The sequence below is a fragment of the Calidris pugnax genome, unplaced genomic scaffold, assembly GCF_001431845.1.
Source record: "Calidris pugnax isolate Ruff unplaced genomic scaffold, ASM143184v1 scaffold54, whole genome shotgun sequence".
NCBI classification, from domain to species: Eukaryota; Metazoa; Chordata; class Aves; order Charadriiformes; family Scolopacidae; genus Calidris; species Calidris pugnax.
The window spans coordinates 1518718-1544719 of NW_015090864.1; the positions used below are offsets into that span (position 1 = coordinate 1518718).

The 26002-nt window shown below is 45.9% G+C and overlaps 1 protein-coding gene across 2 annotated transcripts in view; it reads left to right on the forward strand.

The window, feature by feature from the left end:
- The window catches only part of WNT3A (wingless-type MMTV integration site family member 3A), a 126567-nt gene extending 100881 nt beyond the window's left edge, over window positions 1-25686 (forward strand). The window contains exons 3-4 of one of the 2 annotated variants that reach the window (XM_014944886.1): window positions 22885-23150; window positions 24697-25184. In XM_014944886.1, coding sequence (XP_014800372.1) covers window positions 22885-23150; window positions 24697-25176 — 746 coding nt within the window. In that variant the 3' untranslated portion in view covers window positions 25177-25184. Of the gene's footprint in view, window positions 1-22884; window positions 23151-24696 lie in introns of both variants that reach the window. The other variant, XM_014944887.1, reaches the window with a different exon arrangement.
- The last annotated feature ends 316 nt before the right edge of the window (window positions 25687-26002 follow it).

Sequence of the window (26002 nt, forward strand, 5' to 3'; positions counted from 1 at the left end):
GGACCCTGCAGCTCTTGCAACATAATTTAAGTAGTTTTATTGGCCTGCTTATGACTGTTGCTCTCAAGTTTGATCGACAGGGCAGTAATGCTTCATGGAACGCTTCCTGGTAGGCTGCAGTTTGTTGACTAAGCATCTGGCACAATTTCCTCTCCATTATTTCCAGGTGCTAAATCACATTAAATGATAGCTAATAATTATGGTTTATCCGTTCCTAATAATGCTGCTTTCCCAGGGAAGCTCTTGCCACAGGGAGGTTGTGGGAGTGTGAATGGGTGGGGAGGGCACAAGGAGATACTTCTGTTCACCCGGAGCCATAAAAAAGTTGGAGACCCCTTAGGCTAGGCACGCAGGATCCAACCTAGGAGATACTATATCTTGTTAAAAACATATTTATTTATTTTCTGGGTCATTTTTCCATCAGAAAAGGCAGCTGCATCAAAATGGAGAGATTTTGCAGGACCCTCTTAATTTCAAGGCAAAAATGCACAGCTTTGGTTTTCTTGTTTTGTTTTGCATATTTCAGATAGTTTCATCTGAATTTTTGAAAAGAAGCCATTTTATTTATTTTTATTTTGAAGTGATCTTATGTCAAAAGAGAAAGTCATTAAACTATCAAAGCAGCACACTGCTGTACCTTTAATATTTTATAGAATATTCAAGTGTTTTGGTATTACTGACGCAGAAGGATTTTATCTTGTCAAACAAAAAATTATGATGTCTTTCCACCTGATTTTCAACTCTTAAAATTAAAACAAAGCAGAAATTCCCATAATATGCTCATTTGATTTTCTGGCCCTTCTGACTTGCCTTAGGCATGCTGTACTCTCCAAACTCCTTCATTCTGACAGGCTGCCCAAATCCAGATTAACTGAGAGCAAAGCATTAGCAGTGCTCTCCTAAGGACCCCTCTAAATTCATAAAGCAGCCTTAGAGCTCTATAAAATGAGAGCTGCAACAGATAAGCCCCAAATCCATGACTCATTCTCCCCCGTTATAAACACTGAGTCCTGTCATGAAGATGCTCCAACAGGAAATTGCACAGATTCTTCTAAGAGAAGAAACAAAGAAACAAAAGGTGGAAAAGTGTTTTAGTAACTCTGGTTTTGGTGGAAAAATATGTTTCTGCTCAGACAGCATTTTCACTTTGCTTTCCTAACTGCATTTTGGATACAGATACCTTGACAGATGAATTTGAAGGCATAGGTGTATCTTGAGAGACATAGATGGGAGTTCTGTGGAGCATCTGCACATCACTTGCACCTGGGTACCTCAGAGGTGACTTCTGTAGAGCATCTGCACGTCACTTGCACCTGGGTACCTCAGAGGTGACTCAGTGAACATAGGAAGGCAAGACCCTGGCAAATAACAAGTTTTGTAAAGTTCTGGTTATGACTTTATTAATTATAACTCTGGTCCAAACACATCCCCGTATCACTGATCCCTGTGGACCAGGAAAGAGTTGAAGAAAATAGAAAGGTCCTATCATAAAATACTTTATATTTCCATTGAGCGAAATGATGGAGTCTTGCCTTCTTGTGTTGGTTCTCAGAGGCCAGGTGGACACTGAAGCTTTTGAACTTCTTAGGCAGCATCTTGGTTTTCAGTTCCATATTTCCAATGTTTGTCCCAAGGCTTCAAATCGTCAATAATCGATATATAAGAATAAACAAATGTAAGAATTAAAAACTCTTCCTAAATCCTCCTCACTTCAAACAAAGCCAAACACTAATCTTCAGACTATTCCTGTCCCATCAGCCATTAATGCTTTTGTTGATTATTCTTCTTAAGGTTATTGTGACTTCTTTAGCTGAAATCTTTAAATCAATGTGACATAACGTGACAGTGTTTTTTCAAAAAGAACAGACAAGGAAAGTGAAAAAGGTGTTTGTCTTCCGTGTTTTATTTTGGTTTAGTTTGGTTTTTTAAGGTATCCAAACATATCTCCGAGGAAAGTGAAAAAGGTGTTTGTTTTCTGTGTTTATTTTGGTTTAGCTTGGTTTTTTAAGGTATCCAAACATATCTCCATGTTTAACCTGAATTTTCCTGTAAATACTTTATAAATGGATGATACTCTGCTCAAATGGCCGTACTCACACGTTAGCGCTGGCTACAAAATAATAGTTATTCAGAGTCTGCAGAGTAAGATAAATGCAATTTAAAAACACATGTATCAGCATTACAGCTCTACTGGCAAAGAGGCTGTAGTCACCAGTGTTGCAACTCAATGAGGTCACTGCGTCAAGCACTCTGAACTATTAACTACACTTATTTGCCTATTTTATGGGGTTGACCACTAATGGGGTTGACCAGAAGCTGGAATTATATTAGGCTTTTCTCTCTAGGGCTGGGTCTTCCGATATTTGAGAGGCTGTGGGGCTGACTGCTAGTTTGGTAACATGGTGTTATGTCTGGTAATGTTTTAGACTTTTCTTTGGTTCCATCAGCCCTGCCAGAAGGAGGATGTTCTTAATTCAGGCTGGGCAACTCAGATAGGTAGTCTGGTTTAAAATAACAGAAGAGCTAAGCTTGACATCGATTGGGATCAGACATCGTGGGATAAACCTCACTGTGGGATGGTGGATTTTCTTCACTCTACGAGCCACATGTAACGTACATCAGGAAGTCTGGGGTAGTGGTGTACCAGGACTACCTCAGAAGACAACGGTGGCTTCTCTGGTGCTGACCTGGGCAAGCAAGCCTATATCCCAGAGTAATACAGCCCGGTGATACTGGGCTTTTAGCTCCCATGCAACATAACCCTACTGCTCACCCATCACATGCCAGAGCCGGGGCAAAGAACCACATGCAAAATGTTGGAGAGCCACATGTGATTCAGGAACTTCTGGGGAGCCACTCCTGCCCTAACAGCTTCAACTCAAGGTGCTCACCTGACCTAATACACAAACCGCTTTGTCTTAAAAAACTGTTTTAACCTGACGTAGCCAACTGAGGTTAACCAGTCTGGGTGAAGTATGAGTCTTCTTTGTGTCGGGGTTATGGCCCGGGAGCTCTTCATTTCTGTGCTTGATCTCTAAGCAGCTCTGTGAGACTGTGGGAATCTGCAGATCATGGACACTTTGCTTCTTAAGTTAAATGTATTTACTCAACAGGTCTTTGAGCTTTAGAGACTGGCGCGTTGCATTTGGCATAAAAATAAGGGCAAAGACAAAGTCCCTCTCTGCTCTAAACAAGACCACATCTCCAGGGTGAAGCGGAGACCCACTCTCAGCTCTGTTTTGCTCATGTCTGCTCTCTGTCCCTGAGCTCTCTGCAGGTTTCCACCAATCCCCCACATTAGCACCAAAGTTAATGTTGATTCCCATAGCACCTATACTTACCTGGAGTAGAAGACCAAGCATGCAGCTTAGAAGAAAACCATACCAAAATCTCCACAATAGCCAAGAAACAAAGCAGAAAACCATCACGTATTCAAGAAAGATGGCGAGGCCCAGGAGTGATTTATGGGTGGGACACAACGTTTCTTACCAGCATTGGCATTGCTCCACTGCAGGATTGGGCAGTGCATGAGTGACCCAACTTCAGCAGCTCCAACTGGCTGACTGCCTTCCACACCAGGAGCTCCAGCAGTGTCCACAACACCTGAGCCCTGTTGCCGGTCACCGGTGACGTACCCAGCGTGGGAGCCATGGCTGAATTTCTGAAGAGTAGAGCTCAGCTCAAGAGCAATAGTGTGGTCTCCAGGAATAAGCCAGGAACCAAACCTGATTTCCTGTAGCCCACTAACAGCTCTCTACCCTCCCCAGTTTATATCCATTGTCAGCACATGCAAAGGCTCCATATCCTATTGCCAGTTGCTTAATCCATTCCTTCCCGCCCCACCATTGATACAATAATACCCCACTGAGGAGACCCACCCACCAGGAAATCCCCCTTTAACACCCTGCAAAGGAGCAGCCAGATTTATCTGTGCTGCTCTTCTGGAAAACTAAATGAGGACTCATCTGCTCTAATCCTCTTTTAAGATCTCAAGATGAGGCCTGTGTTCACATATTAACATATCTAACAGCTCCTACGTGTGCCCTGCAAGGCTACTGCTCCATGGAGGCCAATCACGTACCAACACATAGTTCAGGTACCCTATTCTCTCCCTCTGAAGACATAAACAGCTGAGCCTTTGCAATGACCTCATAAAAATACCTGAAATGAAGATTTGGGTTAAATGGGCTTGGAGATCTCTGAGAAGAACAAATCTCATGACTCAGCCACAGCCTCCTGCTGTTTTGGGAACCACTCCTTTCATGTGATGCACGACATTTCCATTGCGCTCGTTTTTTGGCACGGCAGCTGTGACCTCCTTGGTGTGGAGAGGAAACAGGAGCTCCAGTCTGAGGAAAATTCTGAAATTTCTACAGGTCCTTTGGGCTTGCACTGGAATGACAGGGAGGCCTTTCAAAATTTTCACGTCTTGAAAAGGTCTCAAAAACCTGTTGGGTAGATGTCACCCATGAAATAGCTAAAGGTTTGGGGTGAAGGTGTCTGCTTGGGATGTGGGTGACCAAAACTGGTCCTTGCTATTCTTGAGGCTTTGCTGTTTCATGCTGAAAGTCTTAAGTTTGTTAGGAAGCACTGACAGTGTTAGGGAGCATGAGTTTTTTTGGTTTGTGGTGGGCAGCAGGAGGCTGGGAAGGGGAAGGGAGGCCAAGGGCCACCATCGGCACTGACTGGTGCAGCACATGGTTGTAAGTCATGCAAGACTTTTGTGTCCTCACTGTTATACCACCCCCTGTGCACTGAGCACAACACACCCAGCCAAGTTGTGTGGAGTTTTTCTGGGCAGAATTTTGAACTGAACCACTATTACACAGTTACCTGAAATTGCTGGAGACTGGACTTTCTGACCAAGGTTGTGCATCAGGCCTGGTTGACGCTAAACTGAAGACTGGGTGAGTTGATCTCAGCCTTTTCCCAAGACCCAAACCAAGTTGGTCCTCTTAGGACATATAAATTCAGATGTTGGCTGTGGGTTTTTTTGGGACATGGTTTCTGTCTAACTCCTTCATTTTGGTAGTCGCTGCCTATCTGGAAGCAGGAAATATTAATATATCCACTAAGCTCCTGAATGATGTTGTCCATTAAGAGACTTGTTGGGCCATGTATTATGCAAGCCTAAGAGTTTTTACTCCTCCAAGCTAACCTGGGAGAAGCATCTGTTTGGAGAGAAGCTTTTTCAGGGCCATAACCGTCAGAAACTTTGTTGTGCCAGCACAAATGCCAATTCCCCTTTCCATACTCAGTCCTGCAAGCCTAGCGCTGGCAAGTCTGGAGCTGCACTGAAGACCTGAGCCATTTGCATGATTAAAGGTTGCAGGACCGAGCTGATTAGAAAGATTCAGCAAATTCTCCAATCAGAGCATTAGCGCAGATCCACTAGGCAAGGAGCTGGCGCTGAGTGCGTAATTGGCTTCTCCTCAGAGTAACTTCCACTGGTTTCCACCGAGAGCTGGAAGTTCTCAGCTTCTCTCAGGATTGATCTCTGCACCTGCAGAGCGAACGCCCGTAAATATTGTTGTGGGTTTGGTGGCTTTTTCTTTATAATATCAAAACCTGCTGCTTTGATTAGAGATGGGTGGAAAAAAAACCTGACAGTGTTTTCTGGCATTTAGTCCCTAATTGGAATATTCCCTTTGGGTATTTAAAAAAAAAAAATTAAATTGTCCTAGATATTTTTTTATGAATAACGCTTTAATTAAATTTTTACATATTACATGTTCATCAATCGAAATAGTTAGACAAATAGCACGAGTGTTAGTCATGTATAAGCAAAGGGATGAATCAGCCGAAGACCACGTGTGTTACAACAGCCTCTCCCTCCGAGGGGACATGTGAGATGCTGAAAGGAAGGGTAATTAACATGAGAGATGGAAGAAAGTGAGAAAAGGGTACCCGGTGGGATTAATAAGGTAAAGGGCTCCCTCGCTTACGCAGGCATAAGTTATGGAGTCAAGGGACCTGTGCTCTATTCCCAGCTCTGACACTGATCTGCTCTGCAACTTCACAGCGTTACCTCCTTTTCCCCTCTTCCTTGCACTTCCACCTCCTCCTTTGGTTTGCCCAGGTCAATTTGACAAGTTCTCCTCCACGTCAACTTCAATCAGAGCCGGGGGACTGGGGCTAGGCTTTAGGAAGAGCGGTCTAACGGTAAGGGTAGTGAAGCATGAGGATAGATTGCCTGGGGAAGGGGTGGGAGCTCCGACCTGGGAGGTTTTCGAGAACAGGTTAGACAAACATCTGTCAGGGGTAGTTAAGGCAGAGTGGATCCTGCCTTTGGGCAGAAGGGTGCGAGGTCCAAGTCTGATATCTGTGATTTTAAGGTTTTTTCTGGAGCAGGGGCTGAGCCTGCCAGTGCATCCAGATATCACTTTCATGCAAAATAACAAATGTCTCATTAAAAAAAGTAAGTTTTTGCAGGAAAAAGTACTCCTATACCAAGACACACCCTTAATTCCACTGGCCTAATTTTTGGCACTTCCAATGAATTAAATAAAGGTTATTCTGATTTTCTGATTTACACCATGCCAAGAGAAGAATCAGGCCCCATGTTCCGCTGTTGGCCAAAATATATTTTTTACTTAACTCGATTTATTCAGTAACTGATTTTCAAAGATATTTCCTAAGGGTTCTTGGTTGTTCTTTTTTTTTTTTTCACATATCATCTACCCCCACTCATTACATAGGGCAGCAGCAGCGTTGCCACCGAGGGAGCTTACATTTAACAGCAAGAGAGGAAGCTTTAGCAGCTCCTGTCCCAAGAGACTCCAGGATGCGTAGCTTTGATTTTGTTGCTGTAAGATAGGCAGGGATGAAAGCGATGTGCACTGTCAGTAAACCCTTGAGGTACTGGGCTCCTCCAGCAGTTTGCTGAATGCCTTCCGCTCCCGCTAAAGTCACCGAAGACCGTGTAGCCAGAACAGGTCATCACCCTTCCTTACCCCCCTCCGCCAAGTTAATACGCTAGATAAGGAGCCATGTGTGGTTCCCACCAACTCTGGAGTGCCCACACCCATAGCCATGGGCTATGGTTGCTCTTTAACAACCTGTAGCAGAGCTCCAGGAGCATTTAGGATGCAAAGTCAGGAATAACATCGTGTCCACCAAATAGAAAGGCAGGGGCGACTTAAGAGCAAACAGGCATTTGGTGAATTAAAAGCAGCAAGAATGAGAAGCATAAGCTGGAATTGCAAGTTTTCTTGTGATCAGGTTGGTGAAGCTCTGGAAAAGCCTCACGACATGAAAGTGAAGAAGTGAAAATATCATAATGAGGTATAGCCTGAGGAAGGGAGGGCTTCATCAAAGCCAAGGTTATCATTTGGCTTAAAATAGGTTAACACAGACAAACCCAGAGACGGAGATCGAACGTGGATCAAAATCCACAGCCTCTGTCTCTCTTCAGAGAGACTCCAAACCCCATCTGGAGGTAATTCACATTCTGGGTGCCCACCATTTTCCTTGCCTGGGAGGGAAAAACCCATATGCAGCTCAGACTGGAAGAGATCATCTCTGTAGGAGAAAGCATCTCTGCACAATTCCGGCTCTGCTTGCCCCAAGAGCTGACGAGCGCATGGCACGGGGCTGGGCGAGAAAACTGCATCTGTGTAATTAGGTAGGTGGGTGTTATTTGAGCTTCAGAAACCTGGGCAGAATAAGTTAATCATAAGATTAATGAAATTGGCTCGTTTCATGAATACAAATAACGACTGGTTGAGAAAGTTGTTTGGCGGTGTTTGGTATCCTTCACTTCTACAGCAGGGTGGGTTTTTTTTGGAGGTCAAGTAGCTATCTCATGCTGCAGCAACTGTGCTGTAGTTCTGATTATGGGAGGGATGATGTAGCAGCAAGGGAAATGAGTTTTGACAACATCTATCCACAATTTTGAAATTGTTTTGGGGTTCAAAAATCTGCATGGCTCAGTGAGAGAAATTGTCACTTCTGAGAGCTTCTTGGTGGACATCAAAAAACCCAGACCATTCTCCTAACCCAGGCTGGGTGTTCCAGTTGAGGACAGCTCAGTCCTTGAGCTGGCTCCTCATCCCTACAGTAAGAGCTTGTGGCACTTGCCTTCAGCGCAGCATGAGAACCACGTGTCACCAGCTCCACCAGTGTGGGCACAGGTGCATGGGTGGACAGTTGTCCACAGTAAGTAGCCCAAAGCCCACAGTGAAGTAGACACTGTGTGTGAGAGCTTCACCATTTTAAATCACAAGTAGATACAAGTTATGGCTATTTTATTGTTGGTACTGTTATTGAAATCCTCAATTGTTTGGTGGTGAAGCTGGCAGAAAACTTCAATTTATCTCATTTCTGTGGTCTTATATTCACCAAGAGCTCAAGCTCTTTGTCTTATTCTGGGTGTGACCAATTGCCAGGTGGTCTCCTAGCCAAAGATTCACCTTGCATGTTTTTTCTTGGTTTCCCAAATCAAACTGATGACACAGTCCAGCAGAATGACAGGCTAACTCATTGTGGTAGCTAAAACAGACCGTTATTAGGACATATGCGTAGCAGAGGGTGAGCTCTAGTTTAAAAGCACTGTGGTGCAGATCCTTTTCTTCAGTTTTTAAGTACTAGGACTCATTTATCCACGTTTGGGACCAACACCAGGCTGATCACCAGTTCATAAAGTTGTTTTAGCCAATGCACAATGGTGTATGGATAGATATATATTTTTTTTTTTCACTTTTGCAGTTGTGGTTAGTCTGATTGTGTCTTCCTAGGGTTATATTTTTTTTTCACTTTTGCCGTTGTGGTTAGTCTGATTGTGTCTTCCTAGGACTGAAAGATTTACAGCAATGCCTTTTAGAACATGACTTAGTTGGAAGAGTTTCTGCAAAGGCTTGGCCATAAAAGATCTATACATGACAGCGTTTGAGGTCTGCACTCACTTGTCTAGCAGATGTGTTTATAGAGGGTATAGCTATTTCCTTCAGGAAAGGGTGATGAAGTTCAGTTCTTGAGCTTACTGTTTTGGTTGGGTGAGCCAATGGATTTCTTAGTTTGCCCACACTTAGGACATGCTCTCTTTGCTGTAGCGTTCTCACGTGCACTCCTTCCATGATGGACAAGTACAGAACTGACCGCAACTTTAGACAAGTGTTCAATGTATTTAGCTCCCTTTTCCGCTTGCAAATTATGCCCGAGCTTCAACTATAATCAGAATATCTGTCATCCAAAGCTTATCTGCTGCCTTATAATTGCTTGTAAATCATCCGGTCTGTGTTTGCAGTTTTCTTATTCCTCTCTGGCTAAATGGGGACCTGCAATCCCCATTGCTTCAGCAGGTAGTTGCGTCCTCAAGTGCTTGGGATTAGAAAGCAGGAAAGTACTGATTACTCTCCACTTCACAGGTGGGCAACTGGGGCGGAGGTAGGGCAGATGAGCTGTAGACAAGTAAAGAACTGACCACAACTTTAGACAAGTGTTCAATATATTTAGCTCCCTTTTCCGCTTGCAAATTATGCCCAAGCTTCAACTATAATCAGAATATCTGTCATCCAAAGCTTATCTGCTGCCTTATAATTGCTTGTAAATCATCCGGTCTGTGTTTGCAGTTTTCTTATTCCTCTCTGGCTAAATGGGGACCTGCAATCCCCATTGCTTCAGCAGGTAGTTGCGTCCTCAAGTGCTTGGGATTAGAAAGCAGGAAAGTACTGATTACTCTCCACTTCACAGGTGGGCAACTGGGGCGGAGGTAGGGCAGATGAGCTGCTCAAAAATCATGCTGTTTTGGGTCGAGCCCCTTCTCTCCTCAGGAACCACAGATCCAGCCTCCAAACCATGCTTCCTCTCGCCAACCCTTTATAAAAAGTGGCTTTTGTGTTTTGGGAGCTGCACACAATTTTTCCATCTCCCCAACGGGGTGAAACTGCAACCCATTAAAAAAAAATAAATAATAAAAAAAAGGGGTTGCCAAAGCCTGCTGCAGGGGGTGAGCAGTTCCCTGCACTTCCCCCAGCACCCAAACCCCCCTCCCTTCTCCAAATTGAGCCTGCAAAGCAAAAAAACTTCTGCAAGCCGAAAAATTGCTTAATTGCCTCAAATTGATTCCAGGGTTTTATTAAGATATTTGCCCAGCTCTATTATGGTTAATTATTTGTATTACGGTAGACTCTGAGGCCCCAAGCAGAGATCAGGGCCCCATTGTGCTAAATACTGTACAAGCACATAATAACAAAATCACTCCTTTGCCCCAGATAGCTTAGAATTATGTGGAGAGCTGCAGCCGAAGGTCGTGTGAACACCTTCTAGGAGAGGATAACGTGGATTTTGAAAGCCAAAAAGGTCCCTCGTGAGAGCCAGGGCTGCTTTCACTGTGCGTGTTCCCTGCAGCCCTGCTCGTCTTCCCGGGGGGGAAAAAAACTAAGGAGAATATCAGACCCCCAGCCAAGACCCCCAACCAATGGAGGAACCCCCCCACCTGGCCAAGGCTTCGTGGTGGGCAAAGGGCAGGGGGGAGATAGAGAAGAGGAAAGAAAAGTGGAGAAAAGAAAACAGGTTTCCGTGCTGCTTTCTCCTTCCCCTTTCATTTGTGCTCGGAAGCTTGGCTGCGGGAGGTTCGTGAGGGAGCTTGTTTCCCCGGGGATTTCCAGCCTCGTTTTTGCAGACGCAGAGCGTTCCTCAGTTGAGGTGAACGTTCAGATGAGCACCCGGCTTTCAGTTGGTATTGTGGAGACCCTGCACCTGCTGCCTCTGCCTTCCTCTGCTTCCCAGGCGAGGAAGAGGAGTGTCAAAAATGCAGAAGGGGAACCTTACGCTTCTCCTATCCCCCTTCTCCCACCCCACTCCACAGCCAAATCTCTGTGGTGGCATGTTGCCCATGCACAGGAGAACTTGCTTGTTGAGGGGTCAGCACTGGAGGAGCTTTCCCACACCTGTGAGCGAGCGGGAAGAGTTTTGAGACCTTGAAACCTTGCTAAAGGAGGTGATGCTCGGGGCTGGGAGAGTGGCAGGTTTGGGGTGAAGGGCCAACTGCTGAGTCAACCGAGGGTCTTGCTTGTGTCCTGGGTGCTGCTGAGCTCTGGGTGACCCTCCGAAGATGTTCCAGAGGTGCCTCTCAGACAGACCACGGCATCTCTTCAATGCCCACCCTTTTCGTGTGCTTTTCCCCATGTCGTAACCCAGGTTGGAGAGGACATGAAAGGCAGCAAACTGTAGCCCAAAAAAAGGGGGAAACCCAGTTGTTTTCAAGCACTAAACTCAGGCCTCAAGCGGAGCGGGAAGCTCCGAAGATAACGCAGTGTCTGTGTCTCTGTGTGTGTGTGTGTGTGTGTCTCTGTGTGTAAAACGGCCTTGCAGAATCCCCCAGCTTTAGCAGGGCTTTGAAAAAGATCTGGGTGGTGATTCAAAATCCAGGTTATGACCTGTGACCTTTGGATGAGAAATTGTTGCCATTTAGGATGTGTTAGGAGGTCCATCCTTTTCATCAAATGCGTGTTTCTTCTTGCTGCGGGAGGCAATCACACCGGTATATCATTAACTCGCAGAAAAGGAGGCTGTAAAAGAAGTTGATGGGGGACCTTAGCCCACACCCTGCTGGGGTCTGCTCAGAGCACAATATCCCAGCGACCATGAGATTAAGCTAAAGAGAAAAGTGAAAATGCTTTTCACGATTCACACGCCCTTTAGATTGTTTTATTAAACCATTTGAATAGGGATTTCCCTTTCGGCCGACAACGGGGCCCGGCCAATGCATAGTTCTAGGTTGCTATGACTTAGTTGGTGCTGGCTAATCACAAGTGAGGGCAAATTTCATATAAAATATCTCGGGCCATTGTCAACCTAATGCAGCGTGACAGTGCCAGCACAAAGGGGGATTCATTCACCCCAGCAGGTAATAAGGACGATTTGCCATACCAACCAGGCAGTCTCGAGGGGGGCTGTCAAATACGATCAGAGCAGCGAAATGGAGCCTCACATTCCATTCTCAGGTGGGCGAAGGCGATCCTTTTGTTAGACCATGTTGCTTCTGATAACAGAATACAATTATATTTTTTTTTTCTTGCCCATATCCTATTGACCAGCGGGGCTGTTTTGCATAGAGGGCTTTGGGGTTTGCCTTTTTTTTTTTTCTTGCCTTTTTTTTTTTTTTTTTTTTTTTTTGAGGCAAAAGGGGCCCCCGGTATCTTTGTTTTTTGCTAGCTCCCTTCCATTTTGCATGTCCACTAACCCTTCTTTTGTTTTTTTTTTTTTTTTTTTTTTTTGGAAGCCAGAAGGGACCCCGGTGATCCTTTAACCTGGAACGCACCCCCAAGAATTTCACCCCAGTCCTTCCCCACTCCTTTTCCCCCTTCCCCTTTCATTAAGGACTCGGTCCTGCCACAATGAGCGCGCTGTATCTCTGCTAATAACCCCCAATTGGCACACAGCTTCCTTTTGTCTAGAGCCTCCCAGGGACATCGGGTGGTGGGGAAGATGAGGGGTGGAGGTAATTTGGGGCGGTTCGATGGGCCGAGAGGACTGTGTGCTGTTGCAGGACTCAAGACGGCGATGAAATATTCAGCAGGAGGCATTTACGGGACGGTGGGGAGAGGAGAGGGGGGGGATCAGACTGCTGAGTGTTTCACACATGACCAAGCCAACAGAAAGACAGATAAAACGTGCTTGCATTAAGCAGGGTAGGTAGGGAGACATACATGGTAATGATTAGATCGACAGAGAGATAGGGCGATAGAGAGAGAGATAGGGGGATGTTTGCTTTGCAGGTATCAGACCTGGGTTACTGATACCAGACCGTCCTGCTGATTTGCCTATCTTGGGGGTCCGCTTACCTGCCATCACCTGGGGTTATTTTGACAGTAGCTAATTAGTGAGAGAATTCCAGCCCTCAACCCACCCTGGGCTCAGAGGAGGGCTGGGAGGGCAGCAGGGAGCACCGGCCCCGCTCCTGGAGCCACTCACGGGGCTCCTGGGCTGCTCTGGTGTCTGACAATCTGGCTCTACCTGTTTTGGGTAGAGCCCGAAAGGTTTGGAAGTGCTGGAGGTTGCTGTTCTGTTGTGCGGGGTGCAATGATAACCATAAGCAGCCAGCAGAAAGAAATTACAACACACACACACACACAAAAGAAAAAAATAAAAAAGAAGAAAGAAAAAAAAAAGTACCATTCAGATGTTTTAGGGGAACTTGGCCTTCAGGATTTTACAAACTGTGTTAATCCAACCTCCTCCAATCCAACCTTCCCTCTTATCTGTATCGCCTTCATGTTCCCTGGCAGGAATTGCCCATTTAATAATTTCCCTCCAATGATCTGAATCACAGCTAATCTGATCAAATGTCTTTTTAGGGCCTTTCATCTTCCCAGGGATGTGTTGACACTAGCACGCTGGTTCAGAGGAAACAAGAACTCAATCAGAACTTCGTTCAAAACACAGATGGGACCCAAACCTAACCTTTCCTTTAAGATATGCAAAAGTGTGGTTGGCTTCTTGTTATTATGCTTTGCATTTGCATAAGTCTTTGCATTTAGGGGCCTGATTTTTAAAAGGATAAAAAAGGCAAACAAACCCCGGAGCTGGATTTTGATGAGAAACAGTGCAGAATCAGCTGGCCATGGAGTTGGCTTGGCTCTCTGTGAAGAAGGGCATAGGCTGTGGCATCACGCAGAGCCCGGCATGGATCCACGGGGCAGCTCCTGGCTGGCATCACTTGCTACTGCAGTGTGGGTGCTCCAAAGCTGTATTCCTCCCAATTTTGCATCTGCTCTTGGAGCTGCCCCCACCCCATTTCAGGGTTGGACCTCAAAGCTTTGATTAACTGCGTCTCTCAAGGACTGGTGTTTTTGCGAAGCAAGACCTGGAGATAAACCCATTTGGAAAATGTTTCTAAAGAGTAGGGGACCCGAGACAAACCTACACACCAGACGACAGCAGCAGGTGATTGGGTTTCACTGGTGTATGGCTTCAAATTGTTCAGGTCAGTCTGTAAACCTACACTGAGGTTATAGTCCTAAAAACGGATCTTTAGGGAATGGATTTAGTGATCCTTCTGCATCCAAGAGATTCCAGGCAATCATTTAGGCTCTGCTCTTGTCCAAGGGATCCCATGCAACCGTGTTTTTCTGGAAAAAAATTAATAGGGTTTTATATAGCTCTGGACAAGTCTTCTCTGTGCGATGCAGAGCTCCTCTGGAAGGTCCTAGAGCTACTGCCAAGACCAACAATGACTATAAGCCCAGATGAGGTGCTGATAAGAAAGTAGCCAATTCAAGGTACTGATGTTCTCATGGAAGGCCCTATGGAAAAAGTGATCCAAGCGTAAACATCCCTCCTAGGGAAATAAGGCATCATGCAGTCCTGGGTGAGGAGAAAAGTCCTCACTTTTGCCGCTCTCCTCTGTGGTGGTGTAGGCTGAAAGGATGCTCAAAGCTCAGGCTGTAGAGTGTAAGTTGGGCTTTCTGTCTCTATCTTGTAGGGACAGTACGCCAGACGTGATCTGTGGTGTCAGTCAACAGGGATCGCTATTTGAATGAATTTATGAGTGCTTTTTATGTGCCATGATATATTAATTTTATGCATTTTTGCAAAGGGGGAAACTGAGGCAGAGTTTCGGACTCACTCATGTCCAGAGAGGGCTTTTGTGCAGTATTTGTAGCTCACTGGGTGAGGCAGTCACCAGGCTCTGATCTTCCTAAAGCCTCCAGAGTCTTCTCGGAGTAATGACAAGGACTTCCTGACTGATGCTGTGGTGGTTGAGCAGAAAATCGGGGTCAGGGCACTTGGCTTCTTGGTCTTTGGACTTGGGAGTGACACCAAGTAAAGAAATTAAAGTTTTTAAGAAGCTCAGGATCTCTTCCTAAAGTTTTGACATTGGAAAGCATTTTCCAATACACCCAGTATGAATACAGCACCTGCTGTAGTGTTTGGGAAGGTGCTCCATGGAATGATTCACCCTCCCACCAGGAAACCTGACTTGTCCCTTTCCTTTATACTCCTTCTGTCGAGCACACCCAAGGCCAAAACGTGCTTCTGTCCACCTTCTCTAATGGGTAGAAGATGAATCTTTGAAAGCAAACAGCAAATGTGGAACAAAGATCCCTTTTAGGGGTAAGAAGGTCATTGAGAAGCCTTTGATGCCAGCCCAGGAGAGGCTGTTGCAGGAGACCAACATGTTGAGGTTGGTGAGGATGGGTCAGGGGAAAATATGAACATTGGAAACAGGGGCCTCTCCAGAGAGGAGCTGAAGGAAGCTTGAGGCTGAGCCAGGCAGCTTATGTAAAACCCTCTCAGCTGGTTTATCTGAGATGGGATCCTCTATTGCTACAATCAAGAGGAATGCAGTGAAGCTGAAGCTCGCCTGCCTCCGAGGCCGCAAGAGCCAATATTTTGTTTCCAACGTTCCCAGTATTTTCCCCACAAGCAATGTCAGGCTCGCAGCAGCCGTGACACCTCTGTGATCATCCTCCTCCTCCTCCATGATGGGAACAACACTTGTTCCCCTCCAGCGCTTGGGCACTGTCTCCGCAGCGTGGATGGATCTGTCAGCCGGCGTGTGCCAAAGGGTTCCCTGTTCTCCATTTTCACCTGGTGCTGTGCCAATATTTAATAGTTCTGATTGGCAAATAATTTGCTTCCTTGTGATCATAAAAAAAAAAAAAAAAAGCAGCTATTAACATTTTTTCCTCCACCCTCCCTCTTTCTTTCCCTCGGGAGAAATACGTCCTGTGCTCTGAGATATGACCCTTCACTTCTTACAATCATAGAATCATGAAATCATAGAATAGTTTGGGTTGGAAGAGATCTTTATAGGTCATCTAGACCAACTCCCCTGCAATGAGCAGGGACACGTTCAACTACATCAGGCTGCTCAGAGCCCTGTCCAGCCTGACCTTGAGTCTTCTCAGGGATGGCACACCTACCACCTCTCTGGGCAACCTGGGTCGGTGTCTCACCACCATATCATAAAAAATTTCTCCTTTATATTTAGTCTAAATCTTGCCTTTTTTAATTTAAACACATCACCCCTTGTCCTGTTGCAACAGGCCCTACTAAACAGTCTGTCCCCATCTTTCTTATAAAATCCCTTTAGTGTGAAGAGCATCATAAGAGGGGGACCATCATCCCCATGTCCTGTACACTTGGTTCTTGGCTCTGAGGGATCTGCTGGTGGGCAAGTTTAGCAGAGAGGCCAGCAGGGCTGAGGGGACTGGAGAACCTTCTCCTGGTATCTGGGACAAGCAAGGCTGTGTTGCTGCAGGTGGTCCTTGCTTATCCTGCACACAGATTTCAGGGCCAGCAGGCAATGCCATTCATGTTAGAATAAGCCAACAGTGATCTCTGAGGATGTTTTGGCAGCTCCTGTGAGCTCTGACTCACCAGGCCTGTTGGATTTCACTTCTGCTATTCAGAAGGTAGCTGTGCCTGCAAGGCTGTCGGTGTGAGCCTAAAGAAGCCCCCTTGCTCTGGGGGTCACCATCTACTTAAGATATGATGAGGTTCTGGCTGAAGATAGTTCTGACCCTTCAGAGCTGAGGCCTTCCTCCAGCCTTGGCTTCAGTGTCGTTGCAAACAACAAACAGGCACTGACTTTCACACCATCACTACTTCAGCCCCTGAATCCATGGTGGGGAGCATTTGGTATTAATCTTTTCTGGCGTCCTTCTTTTTCCATCCAAAGTGGTGCAACATAAGCTTTCATTCCAGCCCTTCTTTCTGGTTTAGCTTTCACCGTGGAGGTGTTTATGGGTGACCCTCCCCACAGGAGAATGGCACAGCTCTCCTCCCGTATCTGGGTAAAGTGGCTCTCTTGATGGATTCCAGGAGGAAATCGCAGTGTGCTGATAGCAGCTGGGTAGTCCTCTTTACACTACACTCGAAAACAAAATTCACCTCACCTTGAGTCAAAAACTGAGCTTCCAAAACTCTCACAGCTCACTTCACAAATTCCTCATCACCTTCCTCTATTGGACAATGACTTTCTCCCCTGCAATCCCCATGATTCAAGAAGGACCTGCAAGGGGGACCCCGACCACAGTAATCAGGGGGAAAATGAGCTGTCAGGACAGGTCCCAGTATAAGAGGCAGGGCTGCGCTGGCTCCAAATACCAGAAACACTAGTCTGCCCCCAGTTTTATTTCTAGTTTCTTCGTTCTTGGGGTTTATTTAGATTATATTTATTTTTTTTTAAATCCAGAGTCAATGTAGTGTCAACTGTTGTGCAAATCCTAGCATGAGAGCTGTGGGTTTGTATCCCCTCGGGCCAAGGAGGGAATTGAAACCCTTTCTCACACTCCCTGGGTACATGCCCTACCAGACAATATTGGAGAGACTTTACACCTTCCACCCCTCAGAGATGGGTGTCAGGGTGTCTGAAATAGCTGACACAACAGGTAGCTGTCTCTTGTCTTTTAGCTTTGAAAACTGAAGCTGAGAGAAAACACCATGTCTCCTCCCTGCAGTCCTGCTAAGCAGATATGATGTTTTTTCCATTTTACCCCGTATGCTAAGTGACTTTCCCAAGAGCACTCAAGAAGCCTGCGGTGTCAGAAATGCGAGGCTTGCAGCCACACCATTGCAACGTCTTTCCTAATGTGGTATGGAGAGTAGGATCCCCTGTTCAAGAGTAGACATGCTAATGATGGCTGGGAGGAGTGGCTAAGATGTGGGAACTATTTCCTTCACTGTCATATGTGTCCCAGAGCAATCTGGGACAAGTCTATTCTTTTCTATGTTATTTATACATTATCCAACCCAAAAAGGGATTAAGTCAATGTTTCATTCCAAGGGCTATGTTTCAAAAATGATGGTGACAAGGCCCTGGCCAGTAAAGGGTTGTTGGCATGGGAGGTTTGACTCCACAGAGCAGACTTAGTAGCTGTCCTGGAGCCATGAAGGTTCCTTTTGCAAAGGAGCTTCCACACCTTCAGGAGGACCATCTAGAAAAGTGGGATGCTGAGTGGTCAACCCTTAGAGCAGCATCCATCCCTACTGCTTGGCTGCCTGTTCTCCAGCTGCTGAGGGTTGCTTCCTTCCTCGCAAGATGTAGAGCTCTGAACTACCTCAAGCAAGACATCTTTCTCCCTCCCTTTCTTTCTTTCTTTCTTTCTTGACTGCAGAGATCTCACTGATTTCCTTTAAAGAGCAGTCAGTGGAAACAGTGGTGCCTCCTTTCTAAAATGCCACCTAGCTCTTCAAGCTGTGGTCCAGGACACGGGACTTCCAACTTCAGCTCCCAACACACCTGAAGGAGGGTTGTGTTGCCCTACCACAGGAACCTACTGTTACTACCAGGCCACTGTGCAAGGAGGAAGGAAAGATTTAGGGTGTCAAAAGTGGGGCTCAGTATTCTGGTACAAAAGTGGTAAAAGGGACTGTAGCTTTTAAAGACCAAAATAAACCATTATGTCCACCCTCCTACTTCACCATAGTCATTCATCCTTCATATCTGGAATCTACCTGACCCCATATATACCTGACCTGGGGTCATTTAGTCATTCAGAGAAAGATTCAGGGAAAATAAGTCACTGTCTGGGCGACAGAACCCATGAGACTGGATTTCATATATTAGACAGTCAAGATATTTATGCAGTTATTCATTTGCCTTTCTCATCCCACATCTTGATGAACCTTTGTTGAGCTCCAACACCTTCTGCCCACGATTCTGAAGACATCACTGAATCTAACATTGTAGCCTCCTGTGGAGATAAGCAGGATTGTCCTCAAATGTTTGGATGAGGAATCAGAAGCACAGGCTGACTAAATGATTTGCCCAAAGTCATATGAAAAAAGCCCTGTGAAAGCAGGAAACCAAATCTCAGGTCACCTTGTCCTTGGGCCTCTGAATTCTCATATTGGCACTGGTATTGGTGGTTTTGCATCCCGAGATGTTTCTAGTGCTGAAGCAGGGTGCATGTTCTGCACAGGACGTTCAGGCTCACAGCTTCACAGACTGAGCTCCTTGGGAAATGATTTCCAGAAGGGATCAGTGGCTTGGAGAGCTCTGCATGAGAGGGCAGCTACAAAGCTTCCCTAAAGGCCCTCCATAAGTCTCAGCACCTTTATCACTGATAACCAACCCCCCCCAAAAGGGTTCAAAACGGGGTACCTTCAAGCACCAGCCACCCAAGTCTCCAAGCCCTGCAGGGAAACTCAGGAGCAGGCAGGAATTAAACAAGCTGAAGCCAGAGCTTTGGTGACCTTGTGCTGCACTGAAAACAAAGTGGTTAAAATGCTCGTAAGTCAACATCCCCATGAGGTATTAGTCCCTATTAACCTCCTCTTGCCAGATGACTTTCCAGAAGCTCTCTTCAAGTCATAACGAGCTGCTTGTCTCCTGCTACCAGAACCACCCAGAGAGGAATGAGGCGACCTGACAAATATACTGCACTTTCCTGTTATCTTTGCTAAGTCTCTTGCATTTTTATATGGCACCTTAATAACCCCTCATTTCCATTACAAGTGCATGCTTTCCTTCTGCTTATCTGTATCTCTATACACTCCTTCTCCATTCCTGCAGCCACACCGCCTCCGGCTACAACCTGGGGAGCTCTTCAGAGCTCGGCAGGGTCAGGTCTGCTCAGCAAGCAGGAGGACAGTCCTATAACTTAGGAGGTGGCAGGATGTGATTCACCCGATGGCGCTCTTCCATCTGCGTCAATATTGAACCCGGTGCCTTAAGTTAGGGGCAGGAGATGTAAACCCAGTGCTCTAATTTCATGGAGTCATTAAGAGATTCGGCTGCAACTTTCTCAAGAGACAAACTCCTAACCTCAGTGCCCGGGGCCAGATTTCAGCTTCTTCCCTCTGCCTGCCTACATTCCCCAAGTAGTTACCATCAGATACAATGCTATTTGCTTCCTGTTGTGTGCTGTTAAGTGGTGGCTGCACTCCACCCCAAGGGGTGGCTGCATTTCAAAAGCAGGGGAGTGATTACTGCGTATTCTGGCTGTAAAAGACACTGGGCTCTTTCTGGGAAGAGCAGAGCCGAGTATAATGGGTGCTTCTTAAGGCAAATCCTATCAATACCCTCCTGGAGCTGTGGGCTTTCAGGAAGGACTAGCACCAGTGGAGAGTTTAGGTAACAGACCTGGGTTTTAGGCAGAATTGGGTATCTACAACCAAAGCAGCGCTCCTGTAACCCCTTGTAAAGCTGCAGGCAAGTCCTGGAAAATGCAGAAATTCTGCAGACCCTTCCAGCTGCGTTGCCTGAAGCTCCTTGGTCTCTCTGTAGCTGAATGCACAGAGAGAAACACCTCTGATGCTGAGCTAATGGCTTCTGCTGAATCCCAGGTGGGATCCACGAGCTGTGGGCTTCTGAGCCAGGGCCACCCTTCTCATCCTCATGCACGAGAAGGTTTTCTGCACAAACACCATGGCAGCTTGTCAGTCCCAGTATGGCAAGGCATAGGGGCTCTCCATGGCATTTGCAAACATCAGTTCAGCAACTACAGCACCTTCCCCAAGTAGTCAAAGTGTGCAACAGTTCTCCTGAGCAGAGGAAGGGGTGACTCCCAAGAGATGAGAGCAAACCTATCCAAGCAACGTGCTTTGGCCACTACAGCTGTCAGATAGAAGGCAGCAGAATAAGAATTATCATCTCCTGTGCATGGCATAGCAGCATATGAAGAGGTTTCAAGATTAGTTACACCAAAGTTGGAGGAGGTGGAAGGGGTGTCAGCTATCCTCTGGTCAGGCACTGTGCCCTCTAGAGCAGAATAAGAATTTATCATCTCCTGTGCATGGCATAGCAGCTTATGAAGAGGTTTCAAGATTAGTTGCACCAAAGTGGGAGGAGGTGGAAGGGGTGTCAGCTATCCTCTGGTCAGGCACTGTGCCCTCTACCTCCCTACCAGAGGGTAATGACATTTATCCCACCAGCTTGTCTGGCTGGCTTCTATGAGAAGCCTTTACCTTTTACAGACACCAGGGCTGGTCATTAATGTCCTTGGACACACCAAACCAAGCCTCCCACTCCCATGATTTTGTTTCTGGATTCGGTCTGGGCTTGGGCAAGTGCAAGATGCTAAGTTCCCAGTCCTGTTAGAACAGGACTCATCTGTTTATGCTCAAAAGCTGAGCATTCACCCAGCTCAGGAACTGTATGGTCATCAGTTGCGGGAAGCTGGGATCCTCCAGGCTAGGCAGATGCTGAACAAGGGGTTTTCAAAATCACATTGTGGAACTGGGGGTTCCTGCGTTTTCCTTTTTCGGTTCTAGCCCTCGGTGACTTACTAACCTCACGATGCGCATTGACATCATGTTCCAGGACATTGCTCATACCTTTGGCTTGTAAGTTCATGCACATTATGTGATTTGCATAGTGTTGTATTTGGTAGTCTTCCCAAAGCGAAGCGGTGCTGCACAAATTCTTGCTTAAGCCTTCAATCCAGCCAGGACTGCTCTGCAAGCATGCAGTTTTGAGTTCTCCCCGAGAACATGTTGGCTTTTTGGCTTGGCATATTATAGTCTCCTCACATTAGTAAAGCCTGGAAGCATCCAGAAGGTAAAGATTAAGCCAAAATACCCAGGGAAAGCTCAGATCAGCAAAATATGGTGCAGAGAAGGTTTGAGTGGTTTTGAGGAGCACCTCATCAGCTGGTGCAAAGCTCAGTAGAGGGTGGTGAAGCTGCATCAACTGAAAAGCCAACATTCTGCCCGTATGGATCCATTGATATTTCAATGCTGTCTTGGCCTAACCATCTAAAAGGTGTCTGAGACAACATGATTTCTTAGTTAACTGGTCTATAGGCATGAGGTGAGCTCGTGTGGGGAATAGCATAAGTGGTTAATGAAGACCAGTTATCAGAATTGTTGTGTCTTCTCAGAATTGCCTCAAGGGTTTGAGAATAGCCCTGTTCATGATAAAATTTTCCTGAAGCCCCAAACTGGTATTTTCATAGAATCATAGAATTGTCCATGTTGGAAGGGACCTTTAAGATCATCTAGTCCAACCATCAACCTAACTCTGATAAAAAAAACCACCCCATCACTAAACCATGTCTTTAAGCACTAAATATTTTGGTATATTCCCTATTTCCAAAGCAATTTGAACAGTTTGGTTTTCAGTTTGTCACAGGGTAGAATAAACGCTGGCATCCAGGAAAGCCAGGCTAATGCTGAGCTGCCCTTCCCCACCCAGCTCCTGCTGGGATGAAAGGCTGTGAAGGAACGTCTCCACACAGACTAAGGGTCCTTGGTCTCTAACCATGAAATCTTTTGGCTGATCCCACCCTGAGGCAATAGGCAGAGAAGGAAAGCTCATTTCCAGTCCCCTTGGCAAAGGTCTGAACTAGACAAATGAGCAAAACTCTGATGACAGATGTCAATATATTGATCACTGTCTCTAAGTGAGCTAGACTGCCCAGGAAAAAGAAGGTGGCCTCAGGATGGAGGGTGGGAACAATGTTTAGCTTTCATTGTGAGGATCAGGGAGTATCTGGCCATGCTGACACTTTCCTAACTCCCAGCCACCAGCAGCTCTCCCAGTCAAGGAGGAGAATGTCCTTTACCTGGTGTTGGTCCCACCACTAAGGGTGGGAGACTGTCATTAAGTATAGACCTGTATTTTCCATGTTGTGGAAACGTAGCCCAAATTCTGTGCAAAGTACTATATAGTATATTCTATATGCCCCCTGAAACTCAGGTTTGCCCTGGTTTTTGTTTTGCCATGGCCGTATCCTAAGACCTTAGGATGACCTTAGTCAAAACTTCTTGGCTGACCTCAGTGGCCTTGAATCAAGCCTGGTCCTGTCTGCACAGGAGCTTATTTCCCAGCATAAGAAAATGTCTTTGGAGTAGGTCCAAGCCGGACCACAGGGAAGAGGAGAGTTTCCTGGCCTTCTGCCATGCCCTGGAGAGAAGGCGTTTGCAGGGCTGATCATAGCCACGTTGTGGTCCCTTCACTGGCCACTATTCATTGATTTCTCTCTTTCACAGCTACCAGGGAATCAGCCTTTGTCCATGCTATTGCCTCTGCTGGAGTGGCTTTTGCAGTGACCAGATCCTGCGCCGAGGGCTCGGCCACCATCTGCGGCTGCGACACCCGCCACAAGGGCTCTCCCGGGGAAGGCTGGAAATGGGGGGGCTGCAGCGAGGACGTGGAGTTTGGCAGCATGGTGTCTCGGGAGTTTGCAGATGCCCGAGAGAACAGACCAGACGCTCGGTCTGCCATGAACAGGCACAACAACGAAGCTGGAAGGACCGTAAGGACATTTCGTTTCACCTTTCTCCATCTCCCTTTCGTCTTTTCTTACCTGCCGCAATGAACAGTGGGAGGGAGTAACTAAAACTAAATCTGGGCTGTTTTACATCATGGAACAATGCTACCTGCCCTATCATAGCTCTTGTCAGGGGGTTGATTGATGCACTTGACCTATGAAAGCTGTAAGTAAATTGACCCACCCAGATGTAAATGTCTACCTTGGAGCCAGTGTTCCAGATGTCTTTATAGAGAATGGATCAAGACAGACAGGTCTAGGATGGGATTTCATCCCAGCTTGAAGGAGTTGTTTGAAACAGCTCAGTTAATGATGCTCAGTTAATGTAGATATCTGAAGCTGAAGTTTTTTCCATTCTCACCGTGCCAGCACTTATGGGGTAGCTCTTCCAGACCTCCATGCTCAAATGTTTTCAGCTAAACCTGAGCCATGGGCAATGTTTTATATTAGTTCCCATATGAACTCAAACCCTACTACCAGGCCAGAAGCTTTGATTAAGTTCAGCATGATTATGTGAACCAAACATTTTGTGGTTCTCTCTCATCACTAATTACAACCTCCTTTGCGGCGGGTGATACTCCGTAAATAACCCAGAAAAGCACCTGGTGAACACCAAGGTGCTGATTCATGGCAAATCTTTTGGACTCAGGCTGGCACTAGTCTGTTCATGTACCTGGAAATTTGCTGATCAGTCTGAAAATGCAGATTATCAAGTAAAGTTGCATAAAGCCATCTCCCACCTCAGAATACTGGAGGGCAATACCGCTAAAAACCTTTAGACTAACTTCATAGGAGGTAAAAACGAATAGTAGACTTCTAGGATCAATAATCACCTTTATTTTTATTTCAGGACAGTGTTTTACGTTGAAGTCTGAGCTTTTCAAAATCAAAAATAGGGCTTCTATTATTTTTTTTAATGCTTTTTTGAAAAAATCATAAACCTGGCTTAAAAATGCATTACTCTTCCAGTATCTGAACATAGTTGCAGCAAGGCTAGAATCTTGTTTGCTTAAGTAAAAGTGAAACATACATAAAAGACAGAATTCTGTGCTAGATGGTTAGGATGTTTCATATTTCTTTAATTTCCAATGGAATGGCTATATATTTCATTTATGAAGGCATAGTTTTAGAAGGTTTCTGTGTTCTTCTCTTCTCTGCATAGATGTGTCTGAATTGTGTTCCCGGGTGACAGTACTGCAATATTCACACATTGGTAAGATAGAAGTTAGTATGCAGAGAAATCACTTCAACCCTTAGTGAGAGCACTTGGTAGACACTTAAAATTGGAGTGGGAATTGGAGATAGTTACTGAAAAGTATAAAGTTGCAGAGGTTTTAGCTGCCTCAGATCCAGCATCTGTGAAGGGCACAGATTGGAGAATAAGGTGATTTTTGTCTGCAAGTGTGTGATTATATCTATGACAACACTGCAATTCTTTAGGAAATCCTTGATAAATAGCAGAATGCAATATGTGTTTTGATTCCAGGCTAATGCCTTCCTTCTTCTTTGCCTTTCCTCTCCTCTTTTTCAGTCTATCATTGAACTCATGCATCTTAAGTGCAAATGTCACGGCCTCTCAGGCAGCTGCGAAGTGAAGACCTGCTGGTGGTCTCAGCCAGACTTCAGGGTCATCGGTGACTACCTCAAGGACAAGTACGACAGCGCTTCTGAAATGGTGGTGGAAAAGCATCGAGAATCCCGCGGCTGGGTCGAGACCCTCAGGCCCAAATACAACTTCTTCAAGGCTCCAACTGAGAAGGACCTGGTTTACTACGAGAACTCACCAAACTTTTGTGAGCCCAACCCTGAGACAGGTTCCTTTGGGACCCGTGACAGGATCTGTAATGTCACTTCCCATGGGATTGATGGCTGCGACCTTTTGTGCTGCGGCCGCGGGCACAACACAAGGACTGAGAAACGGAAAGAGAAGTGTCACTGTATCTTCCACTGGTGCTGCTACGTCCGCTGCCAGGAGTGCATACGAGTCTACGACGTCCACACGTGCAAATAAAGCAGGCAAAACCCTTCACTGGGCTCCAAGTGGAGAAGATGGATTTGAGCCTACTTCCTCTGAGGTTGCAGACACGGGAGAAGTCTACTTTTTTGATATTAAAAGAATAAAAACTTTAAAAAAGGCTAAAACTGGTTGGATAGAATAGGTCTAATGACTTCTGGGCTATCCTGAGGTATGTCTGGCAGTCACACAAGTTACGCCCCAACAATGCCTCCTGTAGGAGACAGCGGTTTTTCAACCAGCTGCGAACATGGAGCTGGAAAGAAGAGCATCAGCAAAAGCATGGATTTGCTCTGCTCTCTCCCACCTGAGTGACTCGTGTGATTAAGTGTCTTTTGAAAGACTTGCATCTTCCTAAATATCTCCTTTTCCCTCAGCCAGGCAGAAGCTGTGTTGGACAGCAGCACTAAGCTTTCTGAGATCTATCTACACACCCAAATGAACAGATTCTGTGTATAATATGAGCAACAACAACAGCAGAAGAAGAAATAAAAGCAGATAAATTAACAATTAAAAAAAAATAATAATGCAAATACTCTTTTTCTTTTGCCCTGAAACCAGAGAAGTCTACAAACATATAATAGAGTTCTAGAGTGGGCAGGCTCTTCATGTGAACTTTTTAGCATAGTAGTTTCTGCCAGATGTGACATAGGATTCAGTGACACCTCTAGAGAGGGAGGGAGACAGAAAGAGAGGGAGAGAAAGAGAAAGAACTTCTCGTGGTTTCCTACAAATACCCTGTTGACACACAGGTGATGTGCATGGTACGGAAAAGTTCAGTGCCTGATATGTGAAGTGAAGAGGACTCGGTGTGTGCATTGAG